Here is a 23,589-nt window from a genome sequence, read left to right as displayed (position 1 = left end):
CATTGTCAGTACTCCGCTTATCATCACATAAAAGCTTTTAATTTGACCAATTATCGCTAAGCGCCATTTTCGGTCGTTTTGAAGGAAAAGTATTATTCCGTGGGCATAATTCTTATTAGCAGCGTGCATCACAATGCCCACAGCATTCATACTGTAATCAGATCGTCACGTTTGTGAAATATCTGTCAATTGAAATCAATTTTCTTTTTTTCCTAATTTGCCTTGTAAAATAAGGTGTTCATTGAGTCATTACGACCGAATAAGAGTTGGGGTAACAGATTTGTGATAACACAAACAATATACGCTAAAAATTGGTCAGGAAATAATCGCATATGCCAATAATTCTTGACAATGTAAAGTATATTTCGTTCTTTGTCTTTAAGTGCTTTGATGCACGAGGCAAATATGAGTAACAAAATGCACTGTAATAAAAACAATTGTATTGTGAAACGTTGTCGAGATTGTTAGTTGGTAATGTCACGATCTCACATGAGCATATATTATCTTTGTACAATTGCTGATCGATTCATATGCGCCATTTACTGAAATTGTTTTGTTTCATGCGTAGTTAGTGACTCAGTTTTATTAAGTGTTTTGGCATCAATTACCTTTTTGCGGAAAAATAGTGTATTGTGTATAAAATAGTAAAAAAAATTAAATTATTCGTGTTATTATTAGATTATTCGTGGTAATAATGTTGTATTGTCAATTTTATTTACTTCAATATATATATAGTGGTTTAAATAAATGGGTGTAATCTGTACTCTATGATAGAGTGAGCACTATTACTGTCAGCAATTTTGCCGTATAAATGACAAGAATGAATTGTCATATAATATGTACAGATTAACCCTTTGATATAAGGAAGGCTTAATACTGGTGGGTGTTCTTAAACATCATACACATCAGTATATAATCTAAACAGTGTGTAATCTAAACAAAATGTTGTTTCGGCCTCGTGTCAAAGGCGCTTGCATTTCACTTAGCATAGAACATTCATAAGCGAGCAAAAATATGTTCAAGGAAAATTTCCTGAACGAAGACATGATTTTTTTAAATAAAAAAATAATGGTGGGCTTGTTTTTTTAATTGTCTTCAAAATGCAGAAATACATTGTATGTTGCCAACTTTGTTTGGGCACTTTCTTTGTATCATATTATATCTAATATGTACGTGGTACTGGAATACCAATGCGAACAAAACAATGATGGGCTTGTAAATATGTACCAAATAATTATATCACCTTGTAAAATCAAAAGCTAGTAAGTAAGTTCAGATACTTTTCGTTAGACTATAAAACGTAACAGTGTTCACAACTAAACAGAAGAGCATTTCTCAATCTTGTTTTCAGTTTTAGACATCGACCATTCCATTAGCTGTTCAACCACATTTCGTAGTTCGATGATATTATAGTAAGTTTTCAATTTGGCACAAAACCCCTCACCACATAAACACTATTTAATCTAGATAATATTTGGTAATCTTAGTCCTAAATAACTATTAAAAATAGCTAGAAGTTTCGAGCAATGACTCTTTATTGATAACATCGAAGAAAATGTTTATTAATTATCAATCTAGATAATGGCATTTATGCTCGAAAAACTTAACGCTTTCCATAGCTTTACAATAATCTGAACATATTTCAATATTGTTTGCAGTTGCAAGTTGCTATTGATGTGAACTTAGTGGATCAACGACATCGAGAAAGCGAATGATATTTTTTTTAAATTCCAATGCACCTAAATAAATCATTTATGGAATTGTCGCGTTGCCTCATTGTGTGAATGCGTCAAGCTTCACTCTTGTTGAGCATGGAATAACAATAACCTGCGTAACTACATATTATGCATATCCAACGTTTTAAAACAAAATGTAGAATGTTTGTGTTCTGCTTCGTCGACCATGGTTAGGAAATACAACTAGAACTAAGGTTAACGTGTAAACAGAGTAGCACACGCATCTACGGTGTTAGTCAGGAAGAATTGCGTTTCGTTCTAGGGTTATTAAAATAAGATGATTTTCAGCGTGTGAATACGCGTTCATTAACTTACAATAGTTATCTTTTTCGACAAATTGAATAGTTATTCTCGATTCACGACAGTGCTGAATATTGAAAAATCATATTCCTACCCCTTTCACCAAGTGGTTAAAACTTCCTTTATATTGTTTTTACAATGTTGCGAGACTGTAACATACATGACGTGTTGAATGTTTGTTTCACGTGTGGCATCACAACTATGTATTTAATATTTGTTTGAAAATACTCACGACTGAATATTCATTTTCAAATCATCCTCCAAGTAAATGTAGGTTTCGTGCTGTGTCAAATTCATATTATCTTCAAAATGTGTGAATCTTAGACGTAATATATTTTTGTCACCCCACCCCATTAGCGTTTCGCCGGGCTAAAATAATCACTTTTATGATCACAATATGTTCAATCAATTTCTTATTGCACAATACAAAAATGTTTAGATTACCTATGAATTGTAAATACCTCAAAATGACACTAAGATGTAATATTAATATAGTTCAAAATACGAAAATCGTGTCTGTGCATTATTATGATATTAAGAATGCTGTATATCGCTGTGTGCGTGTGGAAGCAAGAATTGATATAAACTTAGTTTCAACTCATGTTAGTCGTAGTCATCCGGAGTGTGTGTTCTTCTAGTGGGTTCGCAGTTTCCTTATTTTGTAGTCTGCTGCTCCTCATTCTGTATGGCTCGTTGTATTTACTTCCATACTACACAAACATCAGGGCGAGGCTATTGCGTTGTGTTATTATTACATATATTCTCAGGCTCTGCGGAAATTAACAGGAAAGGCGTAACTAATTCTTCCCAGACGTTGGTATGAGTGTACGCAAAGGAAATGGCCTATTTTAAAATCAGTTCAAATGACTGGGTAATCCGGCTTTCTATTCTATTCGTATGCAAATGTTGGAAGGCGCTCTCACGTCGCTGTGTGTGCTGCAGTGTATGCAAAGAAAACAAAATTCAGTTTTTGTTTTTTTCAAAATCAAAACTAATTCATATACAATACAACATTTGCACATTTCTTGAGGCATATGTCTCCATGTCTGATGAAAACAGGATTACACCTTGTTAAAACTGACTTCAGTTTAGACCGGACTATGAAATATCAAATTGCCCCGATGCAATTCAATCAAATTCATCTTCGAAACAGCTCAACTTTATAAGGGACAATTTTATCCCGTTTTCAGGTTTTTGATGTCACTACTATTCTTTTTAAACTGCATTATATAGGCCGTCCAATTGTGACGTCAATTGTTTACATTCTTGTTTTATTTACATGCATTAATAGCTAAAAACACCAGCAGAAACAACTCCATTATTTTATCAATATGCGAACGATCGATTCTTGCTAACCAGACGCTTCGAACGCGCACGCGCGCAAAACGTTATCAAGTGCGAGGTCGTGACTGGCATACCCGGGCAAGCATTGCCAACTCCCCAAAATCGTATAGTGCCATACATGTGGCCACATAATATCTCTCCCCCCCCCCAAATCTCACATACTAGGTATTAGATTCACCAGAGAGAAATACGTGTAACACATCGTATAATAAACTCCCACTGCGAGCACGCTTCAACTGAGCGGAAAGTGGCCTGAGGGGGGAATGCACTGCTACTGCCTGATATACTGTCATACGAGTGGACAGAAAGCAGATATATGACTATATTAGCTAGACATGTACTTAAGTCTAACAACTAATAAAACAAGTAATACCATCGTTTCAATCACGATGCTATATTGAACAGACGTACCTGTACAATCAACATACAATTTAGTTGTGTGTGTGTTATTTTTAACGTCATGGGCATCATTTGTGTTTAGTGCAATTATGTAACTTAAATCAAGCCAGCTTGCATCTTTCAAGGACAACAACATGTTTTTCGATGTATTCTACACTTGCATCATATGTTATTATGGATATCAGTTTCAAGAAAAAGATTTAAGTTTAATAAGTTTCCAATTAGGGTTAGGGATTCCTATTTTGATTAAAACTTAATATTTTGCTACTTATCCCTAAATATGGCTTGTAATAATGTGAATTCATATGTAAGTTGATATAATATTATTTAGAATAGGTTTCGCACATGTGTCGCTTTTTCCAAATTAACCATATTATTCATTATAGCAGGGCAGCGATGCAAATGTCACATGTGAAAACCTAACATTTACTATTAGCTCCTGGTTTCGTGTCAGCGTAATAAGGTTAGTGATAAAATCATCAAACAGTTTGATTTATTTCCAACAAATCATGATTTCAAGGCAATTGGAAAAAAACTCATCGAAATAGGTGAGGAGTAACATTCACATGTCTCAAAATGAATTGGAAATTTCCTTCACTGGTCACTAAGTATTCTCAAGGGAATGCATTAGTATTCGCGTTGCCATGTTTACACTTATTTCCATTCAAAATTAATAGATTTTCAATATTGGATCCTCATTTTATAAAATAGATGGTAAAATAATTGTAATTACAACAGGGTAATATGTCATTTAGAATAACAATATGTGTAAGTTATTCGTAAGAAGTGAGGATGGTACTAACTAATTTAGAGCCTGTCGCACGGAAATCCCCATAATATCACGAAAGTCTGCGCGATATCACAGGGTTATCGTATTAATACGTCTTATACGGTGTACCTAAAGTGGTTTTGCTGAGGGACAAATGAAGAAGGCCGTACACTGTGCTATCCACCGTTGCCACAAGGCACGACTCTGTACTATTTGATATGTTAAGATGTTATACAGTGCAATTACATCCATCTGTAACTATGCCAATGAGGTAATAAGAGAATGAATATGATAATGCGAGCTCGATTACAATTGTATTTTTAACAGCCATGATTTTAGATATTCAGGATGACAGTAGCAAAAAGATTGTTGTCAATAAATACCATATTGGCATACTGTGATAAAAATAATACTAGAACTTGGAAGTAATTATAAACGAAACATGAACTGAGCAATCAGTCGTTCACAAATAGCTTTGCTACAGTTGCTTTTTTATGTATCCACGCTAGTAAAATATGTCTGTGACAAACGAGCGTTTATTGTGTGTTGTTTCACGCTATATTGGACAGAGTATAACATGCTTTCATTTGCCAAAGAAAATACAGTTGTCTTATATTACCTATCAATACATGTTATTGTATAGTACTGTGACTGTAACAAATTATCGATATTTTTCGTAGTGTTTTGCTGGAGTGAACTGCCTTATTATAAATGAAACTATTATAATATTAATAAAACATTCTTCATTGACACACCTGCTCGTATATCTACTTAACTAGCGCGCATGCGCCTTGTACGAATGACAACACCAAAAGAATGAGGATAAACGTGTTATTTGGCATATGTGCTCAAGAAAGCAAGAGGTAGGTTTCAGTAATACTTGCAGTTGATATTACTTTGTGTGGCATTTTTTCTTTATAGTTCAGGCACACATTTATGTATGTGATTTCTGTATGTGAGTTTAGTTCAAACATGTGTTCGATCGGAACATACATGCCGGCATTTATTTCAATACCAAGGCGATTTTGTGATGTTAATCCGAAAATATTTCATTTTATGCGATTTATCAGATATATCTGTGTATTCATATGAGTAAAGGTATATGACAACTTTTCTCGTTAGTTTATCATACAATGTTGCTTGGTTCCATCTAATAACTGGTAGAGTGTTATAGCTGCGTCGTAATATTTACGTTAGTCTTCAGATATCGTATAAGGTGTGAACAGCTGGGTTATTTATAAAGTTGATATTACGTAATTTTGTTGAGGTATCTATAGAATTAATAGGTTTCTGTACATTTTCGACTGGAAAAGAGTTATTTGATTTCAATACATGACAGTATATACACGTTTGTAAATGGGAAATATAGTATACCCAATAATACATTAATTAATACAAATTTTCTATTAACATTTTTACCCCGGCGATGTAAACTATATTATGCATCGAGCTTCCTGTCTATATGTTATTTGTGTATATTACGCACACCGTATTAATTGTCAGCGTTCACATCACTGAACTCCATATCCGCGCACAAAAGAAACTCAAAATTATTAAAAACGTTTGGGCAGATACCACCAACAGATTAATATTGTTTTGACAAACTGCGATCGTTATGTTTTATGTAGATTGTACTCTTGTTATTAACAGTCAGTAGCTCAAAGTAGTGTATCGATAGTTCTATGAACATGTTGTTTCAGTTCTTAAAGATAATTGAGCTGTATGTAAACTTCAAACCGCCGTGTTAGGTTGAAATACTAATTGATCACAATTCAACATGACACAGTCATTCTGATTCCGATAGGGGAACAGTGACTTAATTACGTGCCGTTGCCCGGGAGTTGACAGGCGAATCGTCAGTGAATGCTCATACATGCGTCGAACAGATTCGAGTCGTCTAAACAATCACTATACAGTCCAGAAATATGAATATATGTCACCTTTTGCGCGTAAACATATGTACATCTTGTCATCCTTACATAGTTCTATAATTAACATCAAATTACTAACGTCGTATTAGACGGGTTGTATTCTTTAGTATATTTCATTATGTGTAGTATGCCTTACGAGCATGTCTATCTATACAATTTATAATGTCGATACAGAGATGTCATGGCCCTGTATGTGTGTTAATATGCTCGAAAGTAATCTACATGGATGAACTACCCGCCGACTCGTGTTACATCACTTGCAAGAATATTACGAGTAACATGAATATTATCTGCTTGTAGAATGATTAAAAAGTAGTTCAGATAAAAGTTCATTTTATTTGGAATTACTGATGCTTATTCAGTATATGCTCAGTTAAAGGAATGCTTTTTTTAAGAAAACTGCCTCTATCGCAATTTTGTAGCAATGATTCACAGCGATAGAACTGTTGCAATCATGAAATAATGATATTTTGTTCTTGTATGAAAACTCATCCATTGCTCGCCGTGACAACCACTCTTCCGAATGAATGCAAAGTGAGTGGTTGTTACCTGGAATATGGATTTTCTCAATTGTTTAATAAATTCTGATGACTGGCTTGACGGTACATATGAATATGATTGACATGTTTCTTTTGTGATCACATTGAATAACGCTAGTTGTAGTTGTAAATATTTCCTCTATATTGGTTATTATATTACGTCAGATACGTTATAATGTTTAGTACAACAGAAAATGACATGAGTTTGGCCAATATCGTGTTTCTGCAATATTTATATCTGAATATAAATTATAATGTATCATATTAACTTTGATTTCCTGTCCAGTGAAGAAAAAATACACTTCTGATATATGTAATATTATATGGCATATTTCTTTGTATATATTATTTCAGTCTAAACGTGTTTGGTTCTGTAAAAAGATATATCTCTTGCATGGCAATTATGGATGTTGATGTGTTACATACGAGTGTCTATTCGAAAAATGATGATCGGGAAGGAACTGTAACGAGCAATTATATATATTATATATATATACACCCGTAACTATTTTTACAGCGTAGGCGTAATGATGGTATGAAACTAGAGCATAGAGATAAATGCTGTAAGAAATCACTAACTACTATTGACCCTTCCAATTTAAATTATTATATTACAATAAGGTTAACATAGTTTAAAAATGTTAACGTTTACAAGTGAACTGTGTCGCATGTAACAATACCATTAATAGTTGGAAGAGAAAAACAGTGAATTTTACTAATAGTTAATGACTAAAAATAATTAGTTCGACATGGATTTGTTACCATACGCATCACAGTCCCAACAAGCGTTTTTTACCACGTCCATCATTCCGGGTTCGGGTTAATGTCACACATTAGTCTCGACATCTAAACGACGAAACATACACTGACGCGATAGTTCTATAGAACCCTATGCGATTCTGTGGCACATTCAACTAAATATGAATACATATGTCCCATTCATGGTGTACTTTACGATTCTTCGGCCTAAATAGTAAAGTTACTGATTGACTAAATTATCAGTGTGAAGCTTAACGAATAATAAATGAATGAACCGACACAGAGTGGCACTTATAATTCTTGCATTGGCGTAAATCACGTCAGTCATTGGCTGTCAGGGGAATCATTACATGAGTCCGCGTTTTTTGCTTGTTGTATTAGTGTTTCTACATATTTTCAGACAGTAAGGTGCATGTAACACATAACATAATTATGTTTAGTATTCATTTGTTATTAAACAAATAACTGATGTAAGGGGAAATTTATTGTCAAGCAAAATTTAGGTACGAAAACGTCTTCTCCACAATGTCAATATATTGGAACTATAAAAAATGTCACTATTAAATATAGATAACATAATATGAATCAATCATGTATTTATGTAGCATATACAAAATATACTTCGAGTACTGCAAGAGATGTCAAAAATGTTTTAACATTTTATAAATACATTCAACATGTATTTATATGTATATTGTTCTATGTTTATGTTCGTGGAACGAAGCTCCTGCTCAGCTGACACCCTTTATTCAAAATAGACGTACCGCGCGGGGAAAAAAGACATTCTCACAAACAGATCAGTAATTTACAATGCACTAATACTAGTACCAGGTTTTCTTTATTTCAAAAGGTTTTCGCCTGTCTTAATATAAAATCTTCCATTTTTCAGATAATAGTTGTGGATCGTACTCGCATACTAAAGATGAATACATCAGTCAACCACAGCTTCGATAGCGTTGGGTTCGGTCCAAGCTTCCCAAGTGGAAAAATTGTTCCAAGGGACGTTACTCTAACGATGTTCGTCTCATTTTTCATCTTGATTGTATGCGGCAATATCTGGGTAATGATCGCTGTTGTCCGCCAGCCCAAACTACGTAAATCATCGACTTGTATGTTTATTATTTCACTCTCTATATCAGATCTGATGATGGCGTTTTTCTACATTCCGATGCAAGTAGCTTACGTGGGATTTGGTCTCACTGGAATGAAAAGCGTTGTGTTATGTAAGGGATCAGCCTGGCTACAATGGGTTGCTCAATGCGCCACGATATTTTCTTTAATCGGAATAGGAATCGACAGATACCGGGCAATAGTTCAACCACTTCATCCTAAGTTGACAAGAACAGATGCTGCGGTGTGTATTGCTGTAATATGGGTATGTGCTGGGGCGTACTCCGGTCATCGTATGTACGTATTAGACATAGTTACATTTATATACCCCATAGGTATCAATGTGACTGTATCTACATCAGTATGTGCAGTGCCATCTGATAAATATTACTTATTAAGTTATCTTGAAATAAGTGACTTTCTTGTGATGTACCTAGTTCCACTTGTAATCCTCTGTGTGATGTACGCCATAATGGTGTCCAGCCTGTGGTTCAGCTCCGCTCCAAACGATGAATCAAAACAGAAGAAAAGAAAAGCTGTTAAGATGCTAATTCTGGTCGTAGTGTTATTTTGCATCAGTTGGTTACCATGGAGAGCCTTTTCTTTATACTTTCAAATGACAGACTTTGCGTCAATCCCAGCAAATATTTTTATATGGAGTGATGTCATAGCCGCGATTTGCATAACTATGTATCTTAGCAACAGTTGGGTGAATCCATTTCTTTATGCCTATTTCAACCAAAGTTTCAGAAATGAGTTCTATCGATTGTTTCCTTGTACGCTAAAAGGGCAGTCTAAAGTGGCTCCTACTAATAGGACTATTGGTAAAATTACAGCTACAACATCAGCCAATAACACACTGTCGTGAATATTATAAATATAATATAATATATTTATCTGTTATTTTTGTGTGTGTACACTTTTACAAAGTCGTTTAATCTCTGAGCATATCGTCAATATATTTACCATAATAAATACATATGGCACTGAATATGTGATTCTATATATATTTGTTTATTAGCTTTGTTTATTAGCCAAGTTGGTACTTGGAATGTAATTACAGGCAATCGGTGAAACACGTATTGCATCACTAAACACACTTTAGCGTATCGCCACTGCGTGCAGATGCTCTAATACTGATGCCACATTCACTGTACTAAGAAGAACAGCATCCGTATAACTTTGACTAGCTGTTAATACACAAGCCGACTGTGTAACATATACAAACAGTGAACAGTAAATTACTATAGTAAATTAGGCCTGGTATTGATAGTTCAATACGAACTTACATAGTTGATTGTTCACCGGCGGAGTCAGTCATAGTGTGGAACGAAATGTAATTACAAACAGACAAAGATACATATGTAACCATGATAGCGACATTGCAGTGAAAAGACACTGTGCATGATACTGTTTTAAAGTATTAATGTTTAAATAGTTTTGGTGGTTATTGAATCTAATAGTTCAATGACTTTATCCCATTGTTGATGCATGTTACACTGGATACACATTATTACGTCACTATAGTATACGATATATTCTGATACATCGAGAACTTAAAACAATATATTTTAGCGTAACGTGAAATGTCATGTGTGTTTTCGTTAAAACGTATTTGCCCTAAATACCGTTATTTTGAAGTAAACTACGTCATCAGCATTGTAATTTAACTCACGTCCATTTGTTTGCGGAAACACTATGACGCGCGACGGAAATATAAACATATCACGCTGAGCAAAAAAATGGTTACATCAACACAAATCTCATAAAATGTTGTTGTTTTTTTTGCTGTGGTTGAGCCGTCATCTCTCGTTAAATCATTACTGTAAGATGTATACACATGTACGGTTTGTATGTATCATGCGCAACGATACTGTGGGATATTCTCGTAATAACCTCATCATATTCTGATAGAACGATGGTTCATTAAACCAAAACCGAACTTCGTGTACGTCAACGCACAAATGAGTAACACATTGTAATAGATTTAAATTATCATCTTCCTCGAAACCCAGAAACGTTAATGACGTGGTCATTATATCAATGCCATTGGCGAGACTGCTTTTATGAGTTTCCTGTCTATAATTGGTCAATTAAGGCTCCCTGTTTTACTACAATTGATTTCCGTGTATGGTATTCTTCAAAGGTATAAAATAGTTGCCAATGACTTACGATTATGCCCATTTTACGACATCAAAGAAACTCCGTGAGAAACACGAATTTATTTAAATAGGCCTTGATAGAGCGGCGTTTTTTATTTGTGTGAGACAGTGCGTCCATGTATGACGGGTTCACCCCATTTATTCATAAATTGCCCGTTTGATATTTGAAATGTCAAGAATGGAAACCATGGAAACGTGATCAATTGATCTGTTATTATGTCAATTTTTAGCTGTTATTAAAGTGCAATGTAATAGATAAATCTAACGAAAGTTTGGGTATAGGAGCAATACACTTCGTAACTTTGCTTGCTTTGTGTTGAAGAATCTCATTTAGAATGGAGAAACACGCATTCGTTTTCATCTTTTGCCTTTCCAAGTGACATGCACTTTGCTGATTAGAAATGTCCACTGTTGTTTCATGATACAAAGTAACTCTCAAACTGCGTTCCCGAGTAGTTTTTTTTCTCTACAATTTCTTCCGCAAGACGAAATGAAAGCGTTGTAATCTGACGTAATGTTTAATTCAAATTTGGAAATGAATGAAAAAAATCCGCACTGTGTCTTAGTTCGTTGTGATATGCCTAGTTTTGCAACCCCTATAATTACTAACATTTAGATTAATGCTGTCATCTGTTATTAAAGAAGTCGACTTAGAGGTAACCAAACACATTCAATTTTATTTTCTGTTATATTTGTCAACTATGGTTTGCATTCACTGGCGGATTCAGAATTTGGTACTGGGCGCGCTTCTTTTGACATGCACGAAGGCCACGTCCGCGCACTTCCGGTGGGCTAGGTTTGTCAATTGATTTGGTTGCAGGCTGAAAAGGGGGCGCGCGCCTGGCGCACATACCCCTAAATCCGCGCGAGGCATTACATGAAAGCGACAAGGAAAAGTGCGCACATCTATTACACATCATTACCATCAACACTCAACGTTACATTCAAATTTCCTATATCATTCGTATTTCGTTGGTAACCACCAATTTCACGTTATTCAGCCGGGAAATCATGTAAACATCTACAGAGTAGATTGGGGAAATTACAGCATATTATAGTTAACATACATTAATGACAGTATTCTTAGTTGGCGTATCATTTCCATACTAAATGCCAATTACATGGTTCAAATTAAAACTAGAAGTGTGAATATTATGAAACTTCAGTATTGACATGCCTAGTTATTGCAACAAAGAATGTACAGGAATGGACGAATTGCACATTAAGTAACGTATTGTTATTTAAAAAAAAATAGCATTCATAAACATTACCCATTGAAGCCGGGAATTATTATATCTACAATAAATAGCGTGTAATTAATTTTATTCGGCGTAGTAGTAATATAGTGTGGATGTACATACAGATAATTATAAAGCAATCACAAAATATTATCATAATTCAATATTCGACGAGTAACTTTGCAAGATAGCAAAATGCATATTCAGCAGTATCCTCGGTTTTGACCGAGTGAAAAGTGAATAGTTGATATTAGTTTAATAACCTCCAATTGAAATTAGCACAACAATGATGACGGTAACAATTATTATACGAAACTCCCTAATTGATACTATAAAACTGAGACTGAAATGTAACAACTCCAAATATTCCCTTGCTGACAGTGTAAGCTTTCATCTACATCCGGAACGAATTTGCCAATAGCGCCGCCTATCACTCTTTATGAAACAATGTTGTATGTTTACATGGCGTTAAATATGTTGATGATATATGGAACACAATTGGAACTGTTTTATTTGTAAAATCTTTATCTATTCTATATGATTAACATCCATCTGTTTTATTGCAATCGTAACTTTGGTAATAAGCATCAATTTAGGTAATAAATTGTTTTTGTTCAAGTCGTCCAAGGAGGGCGTACTTTGGGATATCTGGAGGTTTCTACCAAAGCCAGTTCCTGGATTCCGCTTCACGTTTAATTTTATTGTGATCGTGGGCGGCGTATGAGGGCGCCCTGTATAATCCAGTAAAATGTTTCGACTCGTTCAACGGCCAACGGTAATAAAAACTAAACCAGATATATTAAATGTGGCATTTTCAACAATAGTGGAACTGCACTGCGTGTTTGTGAATATATATTTAAACCATGTATGGCTATTACATAAGAGTTCTTTACGATGAATAGAGCGCCATTCACTACAATAACTACTGCATACTTCAACTGTTCATATTTTAACAGGCAGTCATTTTCATTATCGTGAGCATGACTAACACGGCCCGATGCTAGGAAGCAGCGTGTGTTACCCCCCAACGCCAGAATATGACGGATCGACAAACACAGATGAAATCACTATCACTGGATTGTACGAAATGCCAGGCTACACAAATATTTACTGTAAACACCAAATTGATCTAGTATGTGAAAATTACTCAAGATTACTTGCAATGAATTACTATACATTAAATAGGTCAAATACATTAAATACCTCAAATATTAAGAACTCGTGACTAATAATTTTCCAACGTTATTTGACTAGACTACAAATACAATAAATATGATGAAGGCACACATTAACGCACATAATCAGACATGTGCATATAATATCACCGGAATTTCCGCTGTATTCATTTCAAACGAAAGGTGAACACTAGTAACGTAACGTTTATTGTAATGTCAACTACGTTGCAGATTATAGATTATGCACACATTGTACACATCAATTTGTTGCAATAAAGTGTAAGGAAAATAAACTGAAATGAATGTATGTATAATAAACTGCTATTGTCTATTATAATAATCTGTATAATGTATGTATGTATGTATAGAATGTTAGATATTATAGCCATTCCATAATGAACGTGTACATAAATATATGCATCAAATATATATATTTACTGTGACTGGCCGATTAGATTAGATTGTTCAAAGACAGAACATGCGATCCTTTTCTGGTGGCGCGGATAGAAATTGAAGATGTTCTCATCTTGTATATTACGTCATTTAAAAACTCTGAGTTGCTCATGTGATAAATAGGGTATCGCTTGATTTCATCATTCTTAGCATTCATTGGTTGACACTCTCGACTTCGCCGTGGACTGTATCAGCCACTGACATTGAGCGTAATACTAGTTCATATCAAACAACCACATAACAAACAAATCGTAACTACACGAAACTAAGTTTACGACAATTTTTGAGTTTGCTGTCACGACTGTCATTCGAATGAATGATCTTGAAGTCCAAAATTCTGCACGATCTGTTGTATCTGTGTAATGTTTGGAAACGCATAAAATGTTGACATTTAACGTGCAAATTGTGACGTTTACGGTACAGTATATTATCTAGTGATCTTTCACAATAAACATCCCAATTGTGACAGATGTATACAGTGGTTGTGTAATACTATAGTAAAAATATTCTAATATGAGGTTATTACGGGAATACTGCAAGTTGTACACGAAAGCAGTAAGGGGAAAAAAGGTGTTCGAATGTGACGACAATAACCATAATTCATCAATGTTAGCAACGAAGTTTACCCCATATAAGGGAAAGTTCGAACGTGCTGATGCGTTTTGAAACGAGTGGTGATACGGCTTTCTGCTGAACGGAAAATGTTATTGGACGCAATTTGGGACCGTGACTTAACCTATATGACCATCTCCCAAGACGCCAAAATGCTCGTTTGCTGACTAGACAATGCATTTTTGGTAACGAATGTTTCTGCAATGCGTTTTCCTTTTAATGACAAATATGCTGACTTCACCTCTGTTGCCAATCTCGGCAAAGCACACGACACGTTTCAACCATTGTACCGCTTTCTAATCTCCGGTGACTTGTTTTGAAATCCTGCTAGAATTACTATACCCGTAAATATATCGTGTCGAAAAGTTAGGCATTGTTTGTTGAAATAGGAGGTTTACTTATATGCTCAAGTGCGTAAAGCGTAAAACCCCGATTGTGCCCCTTTGTAAAAGTATATATACAGTTGAAATAGCCCGTCCAATGTGTTGCTACAATAATGATAGTGTGTTTGTCTAAGTAGACTCTAAGGAATCACCGATATGCTACTATTGGATAAATGTTGACCAAGGGAATATATGACCGCTGGCTGACAACGCTGTGTTGTGTCGCAATTGGCAACGTTACAGTGATGTTGGACTGAACCATATTAGTGGAGGGATATGTTTATGATGCAGGCTGGATAAAACGTATACTATGACTAATTGGGCACATTTAAAAGTGGGATGATGTAGTCTGAGTCGACTAAACCAATCATTGTTAGACAATTAGGAAATATACACGTTGTAGACCCTATAAAAGTAGCATGAATGTTGGAATATTCAGATTTGCTTGATCTAAGCAGATCCATTTCTTCAGCCCCTGACTCCAGTGGGAAACAGGTTATTTACCTGAAACCAATATATAGATATCATTGGTATGCACAAACACGCATGACATACAAGTCACATACAGTTATTTTACAGACATTAAAAGAGTATTAAAAAACAGTAGTACAGTACGAAACTCACACAAGTCAAAACTGAAGTCACGTCAAATAAAGACCAAAGTTTCGAAATTGGCAGTCTGTCATGGCTGCGTTTTGGGTTCCAGCTCTAAGCAGTGTCTAGATATATTTTCCAGCTCTGTAATATTTCCCAGACCAATATTTGTGTTTGACGACCCTGTTTACCGAGGCTACACATAGGACAATTGTTCCCCCATGAGGGGGACACCAAGTTGTTATAACACTTATCCAACATCAGAAATGACTTAGAAGTAGCATTTGATTTATGTTTATTATTATTACTCAATCCCTCCGTAATTAATAATATAGCCGAGGTGGTCCTTCGATATTTACTCAAAACGACCCCACTGCCTTATTAAGGAGTAGCAAATACACATCTATTAGACTGTCCACGCTACCAGTAACTAAGACTATTAAACAAGTAACCAAAGCTATCTGATCGGTGTTCCAGTACGATTAGAACAGTTTTAACTACAAGACTGGTGACTCCTTAAATAAATTATTTTTTGTAATCACAGGCGATAAGCTGGCTGTGAAACTGTTATCATGAAGTGGTGTGTTTGTATGTAAATGAAAACGACGCGATAATAAGCATCGTGTGCACACACACAAATATTGAAAAGGATGTTAGTTAATGTTGAGAAAATATCCGCGAAACAGATACATGTGATAAATAGAATATAATAACAGGAGACGAACGTGATAATTACGACATGAGTTTAGGAAATATGATATCATGAATCACTGACTAGATATCCTATCGGTATTGCAGTGCATTACGCTGTAGTGTACTTTGTGTCGATCGTGTTTATTTTAGATATAACGACAAAACTATTCATACTTGTATGCTTCGAGTCAAATGATATTCGATTTGTTGTCTATTAATTGGCAATTCATATCATATCATAATTCGTGCTATTCTGAAAGGGAAAAAAGCGTGTTCTTCGCATTAGATTAGTTGCAATAATTACTGTCGTCACTAATACAAATTGTGAAGTAAAGCTATTCTTGTATGCGAATTACTGAATTACTGGGTACACACATCTTCTGTTTATATATAGCCTTCTGTTTATTTATATATATATATATCAATATATATGTCAATGCTCCAATGTACGGTAGTATCATAAACGTGGAACTAATCACGACCGGATCTCATTCTGATTCGATTGATTTTGCGCCTTTATACTATATTATATTGACTGAAATGGTAACCTAAAGGCGGTGACTGTAGAAAACATGACTTGCCCTCTGTGTTTCTGCAGATTTAAGAAAGAATGCTGTATTCATTTATTCTGGTTAAACAATGCAAAGTTATAATTAAGCAGTTCACATAATCTTCTTCATAGTAGGACGCCAAGAAAAAGAAGGATTTGAGTATTCTGTTAAACCTGAAATAATATAATTATGACAGCAAATTCTATAATCACTAAGACATTACTCTGTCTGATGATGATGTGAACCTAACAGAGCATTTTAAGAGGTTTACATCAGTGTTATTACTAGTGAAAATTGATTCAAAGCTTTGATTTGTATTTGATCCTACAGATTAACATATTTTTGCAGATGAAAATACTATAATAGTAATTCCATGAGGTCCCGGGAAGCTCATTATTAACGATATAATTTGTGTTTAACTACAACAGGATTTTATTAAATTACACGAGGGGACACAATTATATATTATTTTATGGATAGTTTTCGCCATTGTTTTCGCATTGTGCGTTGCGTATTAATAATTGTTTTGTTATATTGACTAATATTACTTAACTGCTTATTCGACTTTCACATATTATGCCTATAAAGCGTTGGTGTGTTTTTTAAACATTCATATTACAAGCAAAGCAGAATTGTGTTGCGCGTACAAAATACTGCTCACGAATTATCTTCTGAATTTCACATTAATATTTTAAGATGAGAGAAAACAGCACGTCCGCGCCATTATTGTTGTTTTAGCCTAATAGAGAAACGTAATTTTGTTTTTATACTACATCGAATTTTGAATTAATGGTTACCAAAATACCTCACTTTAATATTACAGCAGATAATAGTGTGTAGCAATTATGTACGCATTATACTCATCTGAGCTATACACTAATACTTTCGGGTCATAAACAGTCTTTTGCTTTTTAAAACATATTCACTCCAGGGGGTATGCAACTTAAAGGATATCTCAAAGCACATCAGAAACTAAATACTATCAGGTAACAATTTACGCTTTAGTGGATGGGAAAATAAAATTAGGAAAGCATTTTTTCAAAGACACATGAACATGATAAAGCCGACTAGAAATAATGTCGTTATGATTTTTGAGCCCATATCATACACCCTTAGGCAATAATGCATATATGCTCACTTCTTTTGAGCATATTACGTTTCATTTTCAAATTGAATGGCCAACATATTGACGTAACAATGTATAATCGCATAATAGTGTCACATGAGGAAGCGTTTCTAAGTACAGAGAAGATTGTTGAATACAGAATTGTCACCCACACTAAAATGGCACTTATTCAAAACGTTATAACCATCAATACGTATGACCGTATCAAACCGTTATTTTGAGCAGAACTGAAGTACGCGTTGCTCCATCGTTAGCATCAAACATGTGAATACACACGGAAATGCACTGATTGAATATTGAGTAATAGAAATGTGACAAACATTGTTTGACGTGTTTTATTTCAGTTCGCTCAGAGCATCACGTTTCCTATACAGCATACAACTCATGCAACACGCGTCTTAATAAATTTGATCTCTTTATACTACAGTCATTGTGCTCGTCTCGGTGAGTTTTATGTTTCATCTCTGTATGTATGCTAAACACTATTAATGTCAAAAACTATTTAACAGGCTCACCGGGGATTTACAGTTCGTATAGTAGCAACTCTAAGGCACCCCGTGCAAAGCACCAAACGGTTTTATGTTAAACTAGCACAAATATAAGCAGAACCATATTAACACTATTTACAATTAATGAAGGGAATGGATTCATGGTTCAACCAAGCACAGCCTTCAATTGTTGTATCATTTACACTGCCTTGGAAATTAGATTAGAAACATATTTTACACTAGAGAAATATGTTTTAGCTATCCTAACCGTCTGTATCAGTAACGAAGGGCAATCAATTATTTAATTATAAAATCGTACACCGTAATCAAGTTATAACTATCTATATATTGTAGTGACTACCGTGATAACAGAGAAATACGATACTTATTTTTACATTGACTGTACTGTGGTACATAATCTTGCAGGTTGTAACCGCCGACGTGTGTACGTAGTGTAGAGCATGAATTAGTCAGTGATTGAATAAAACCGTTAATTATATAGATACGATTTCTTAACGTATTACACCATGCGCTATTGTTCGTGGATATTGAGGCGGCGTTTGTATACATACATTTTTTGTAAGCAACATTATAAGCTCAACAGTACACTTTGATATCTATTGAAAAACTGGCTGAACCACATAAATTACATAAATTACACTTCATTGACGCAATGCTTATTGTATTGATTCACGGCTTCAATGACCAGTCTTTATTTTGTGTACGTGCAAGTATTCGTTTTTACTAGTCCGTAGGGGGCCACTGTTTGATATTAAATACAATTAAACTGTATTTTGTTTATGATAACATAAACACACATGTTATAAATACGTAGACGATAAACACCGCAAAATAGTAGTATGTTCATCCCCAGAAGATTTTAAAGTTTTAAAATGATCACCCCGCTGTGAACACGTTTGCAACCACATTGCTAAAAGCTACCTTATCCACGGGAATATCAAATTTGTTTGATCTTTCAAAAACGACAAAGATCTCAACTATCATACCTTTGAGTATAACTGTCAAGGCCGTATCACGTATTAACGAATTGAATGTTGATTTATTATTGATATGAACCACGAAACCACGATTCTCTTCAATCGATAAGTTCATTCTGCATTCAGAATGCTTGTTCATTGTATCAGTGCGCTTGTGCACAATTCATGATACAACTGAATAGAGATAACACATTGTTACATTAAAGTATCAGCAGAGTTAGTGTGCATAATAAATAACGTATTTGTAATCAAGTTAAAACTGTAACAACAGTAATACAGTACATGTTTTGTTTTTTTCTGCCGCACAATGCATATATTTATAATTACAAATCAAATATACAATTCTCGAGTTAACCTTCCCTTGTGATCGAGAACTCAACAAAGCACCCGCCTAGTAGATACTACGTGTTGACATACACATTATTACCATCATTGTTGTTGTCTGTCACGGTACTGACTCAATACGATATGCTTAGGATTGTAAAAATGAATAAAGTCGTCTTTGATTTAGCGTCGGCCTGATAAACAAGATGACATGATGATATTTAAATAAAAATACAAATGACTATATAACATTCCGTGCATAACACAAGCGAAGGTATTTCATATATCCCTTCATATAAAACTATATTTTTTGTCAAAAAATGTGTTAAAATAATTTGGCGCAGAAAACAGGTCGGTATATGCACGACATTTGTTGTGACGTCACACTGACTTGTTAAAAGCAGTCGATGAAATAAATCGATTTTCGTTTCCTTAACCCAGTATTTTCACAAAAGTCATTATGTAGATGTCTGCACCTTCTAAAGTTACATAATTTAATCGGCTCAAGTGAAATAAAATATAGTGTTGTCTGCACAATCCGCATGGTTCGATTTCTCACTGATTGAAAGACATGCGTGATTCCAGATTAACGCTTTAAATCGAAAATCTATCTGATCGAAACGATGCTACGTTGTGTTCCAGATTAATCATTCTACCGAAAAATGTCATTAGGCAGAATGAAATTTAAAAATAATATGCTTAGTAGTCCTTTTTTTTAAATATTGTCAATTGAATATTTCATGAGTGGTATAAATGAATATATTCACCAGTGAAGAATGTTTTGGTGACGTTTTCACGGTAGTTTTGGAATGAATATTTCATGTATATTGTTTTTTGAAACGAATAAAGGCGATAGACATTTAAAAAGATCAGAAATTACGATATACGTATTTAATAGTATAATTCACTTAAAATGGTCCATTGCCAATAACAACGGGTTTCAATATTGAATTTTGTAAGGACATCATCGTCTGCTCTGTACGCTATAGTGCGACTGATGCCGCTATCACGGTGGCGCCCGAATGGGTCGCTCAATCGTGTCATTGAACTAAGATTGACCAAGGGGTAATCTATGCAGCAAATGCGTTGTACAAGGTGGGATCATGTCTTCAGAGCGCGAGTACAGAGAGCTGAATTTGTTCTGCTTTTTGCATTGAGTAGTACTACACTATTTAAGAAACGAGATCGACGAAGGACATATCATATCAGATGTAAACACGAATTTCAAGAATGATATTTTAATAATATGCAGACTCAGAGGCCAGTGAATTTGAAACTGTTCTGCTTATTTCGGACTTTCACAGGTTTGCTGCTTTACAATGGCAGCAAATTCACTGACACTGACAACAAAATAATAACACTAATGAACTCCCGATGGCCTATATTGGGCTCGGCACATTTTGTGCTACGAATATGTCCCCTATATTGGATTAGCTGGTCGTCTATTATTGTTTAAATATGTTGGATATTTCTATATCTAATAGAAAAATACTTATAATTATTTAAATCATTCGAAAAAGTAAATCATAAGCCATGCAAATACTAAGCGAGCATCTTGTATCATGTGTGAGAAGCGAAACATTATGAAGTGAAATACAACCTAATTTTATTATTTTAGTACGACCGAAGTTAATTTGGGGATTTTTTGAAGTTGACGTTTACAAGAATGTATTCAGATGTATTAAATATATTTTAAATACTACGCATCATAAATTACACTTACATTCTGTCTGATTTGGTGACCAGAAATGATTTGGAGAATTGCAATCAGAATTTTAGGTGAAATGCGGTTATAACTTTGTAAATGAACCCTAGAATACCTAACTGCATGGTTAAGCTGATCACTGCAACGGGTTAGAATGTATGCGTGTTGTCATAATTGTATCTCGATTAAAATTAATGACATTTATCCATCATAATTTATGGAGTTATACTGTCGTAATGCAAATGTGTATACATGATTTACAGCCATGAATGTGGAGTTTGGTTATTTGTTATTTCTGCGTGCGTGTCCTGGCGTACATAATGCTATGAATACTGCCGTTTACTCAGTATGTATTTTATTTTATTAGTATTTTCTGAGAGATAATAAATAATTGCATGTAGAGACAAATGCCAAAAAAAAACATTGTATATACGTTCTGTATAGACGTATATCATTTGCATATCATATGAATACGTTGTTCAAATATCATTAATTATAAAACATAATTCTATTCACACGAGTGACATATTGACATGTGACATGCTCACATATTATAATTGGTTGGGCTCATCAGCTTCAGCACCTCGTAGTATCAGTGGTACTTAAATGCACTATAAATATTCAATTTCAGTAGAAAATAATTATTCATACCATTCATCAGCGCTGTTATTCTTTGCATATCGATAAATATTTGTGATGTCAGCTATAGCTTATAAACGTGCATATACTATGTAATACAGTATCTATTGTGATTTCTTATGTAGGATACGATATCCAATGGGAAGATCGCAGACTAAATGGTGTATATTCTCGGACACAATGGTTTCATTAATTTAAATTATTAACTGCCTTCAAATTAACAGTCTAATGTTGAAATAGTTTTTTTGATAATTTTCATACAACCTGTGCAAAGCTAAAGTAGATTACCATATTCAAGATTTTTTTTGCCCCACCATACGGATTTTAAAAAATGTTTTATCCATTATCTGCAACGTCATTTTTTTCAAATACAGTTTGAGTACTAACTAATTCTAGGCTGATTATGAGTTACGCTACTTGCTACAAATGATTGCAGTTATCCTTGATATTAAATGATCTTATGCATACTCAACACAGTACTTTTGTAATATTTTAAATATTTAACAATGTTCGGTGTTTTGTCAGTCAGACGTAGACTGCCGTGATAGAATATTATTGAAATGTTATAAATATCGATTTCATTTCCTAATTCCCAAGTTTCTAATACGCCACGCTGGGGGCACTAATATAATGTGTTCAGATGGTATTAAACCTAATCCTCTTAATTATATGACCTCAAACCCTGCATGTTTTGTCAAATCATGTTTTGGAAATCTCCAAACCCGGTGGTTCCCATCTACTATACGGCGTCAGGAAATCAATACAGTACAGAATAAATCAGATCTTGGTAAACAACAATCCCGTGTGGTACCAAATCTGACACATATCAATAACAGTAACCATTTATAACGCTTATTTTTATCAGAATGTGAGCTCTTCGTTTGGAATTGAGGCTTCAAATTTAGTCGTAAATGTAAATATTGTCCAGGCGTTTTGTATACATTGTTATACCTTTTGTTATACCTGACTGAGACCCCACAGTAGAATGTGCACATGCGCAGTTCTGATGACCATGACGATCCAAAAAACATTATTTACGTAGTGTGGTTTCATATTGATAATCTAAAACGATGCAAACATGTAGAATTTCACTAGAGACGATATGGCATTCAGCTTCCATATAATCATATGCCATTTGCTGTGGTTTCATATTTGCAGTGTGGTTTCATATTTGCAGTGTGGTTTCACATTGATAATCTAAAACGATGCAAACATGTAGAATTTAACTAGAGACGATATGGCATTCAGCTTCCATATAATCATGTGCCATTTGGTGTGGTTTTATATTTGCACTGTGGTTTCATATTTGCAGTGTGGTTTCATATTTGCAGTGTGGTTTCATATTGATAATCTAAAACTAAAACGATGCAAACATGTAGAATTTAACTAGAGACAATATGGCATTCAGCTTCCATATAATCATATGCCATTTGGTGTGGTTTTTATATTTGCACCGTGGTTTCATATTTGCAGTGTGGTTTCACATTGATAATCTAAAACGATGCAAACACATAGAATTTAACTAGAGACGATATGACATTCAGCTGCCATACAATCATAT

At 34.5% G+C, this 23,589-nt stretch overlaps 1 protein-coding gene across 1 annotated transcript; it reads left to right on the top strand.

Annotated features, from left to right (window-relative positions):
• The first annotated feature begins 8,699 nt into the window (after nucleotides 1–8,699).
• Nucleotides 8,700–9,755, top strand: LOC100372169 (galanin receptor 2b-like). Its single transcript, XM_002735939.1, has one exon. The coding sequence runs from the start codon at nucleotides 8,700–8,702 to the stop codon at nucleotides 9,753–9,755; it is 1,056 nt and encodes a 351-aa protein (XP_002735985.1).
• The last annotated feature ends 13,834 nt before the right edge of the window (nucleotides 9,756–23,589 follow it).

Source organism: Saccoglossus kowalevskii, chromosome 16 (genome assembly GCF_978046115.1).
Source record: "Saccoglossus kowalevskii chromosome 16, keSacKowa6.1, whole genome shotgun sequence".
NCBI lineage: Eukaryota > Metazoa > Hemichordata > Enteropneusta > Harrimaniidae > Saccoglossus > Saccoglossus kowalevskii.
This window is presented reverse-complemented; position numbering and strand designations above follow the sequence as displayed.

Bases quoted from the DNA above. Each gene is read 5' to 3' on its own strand.
- LOC100372169 (XM_002735939.1), top strand. From the start codon at position 8,700: ATGAATACATCAGTCAACCACAGCTTCGATAGCGTTGGGTTCGGTCCA.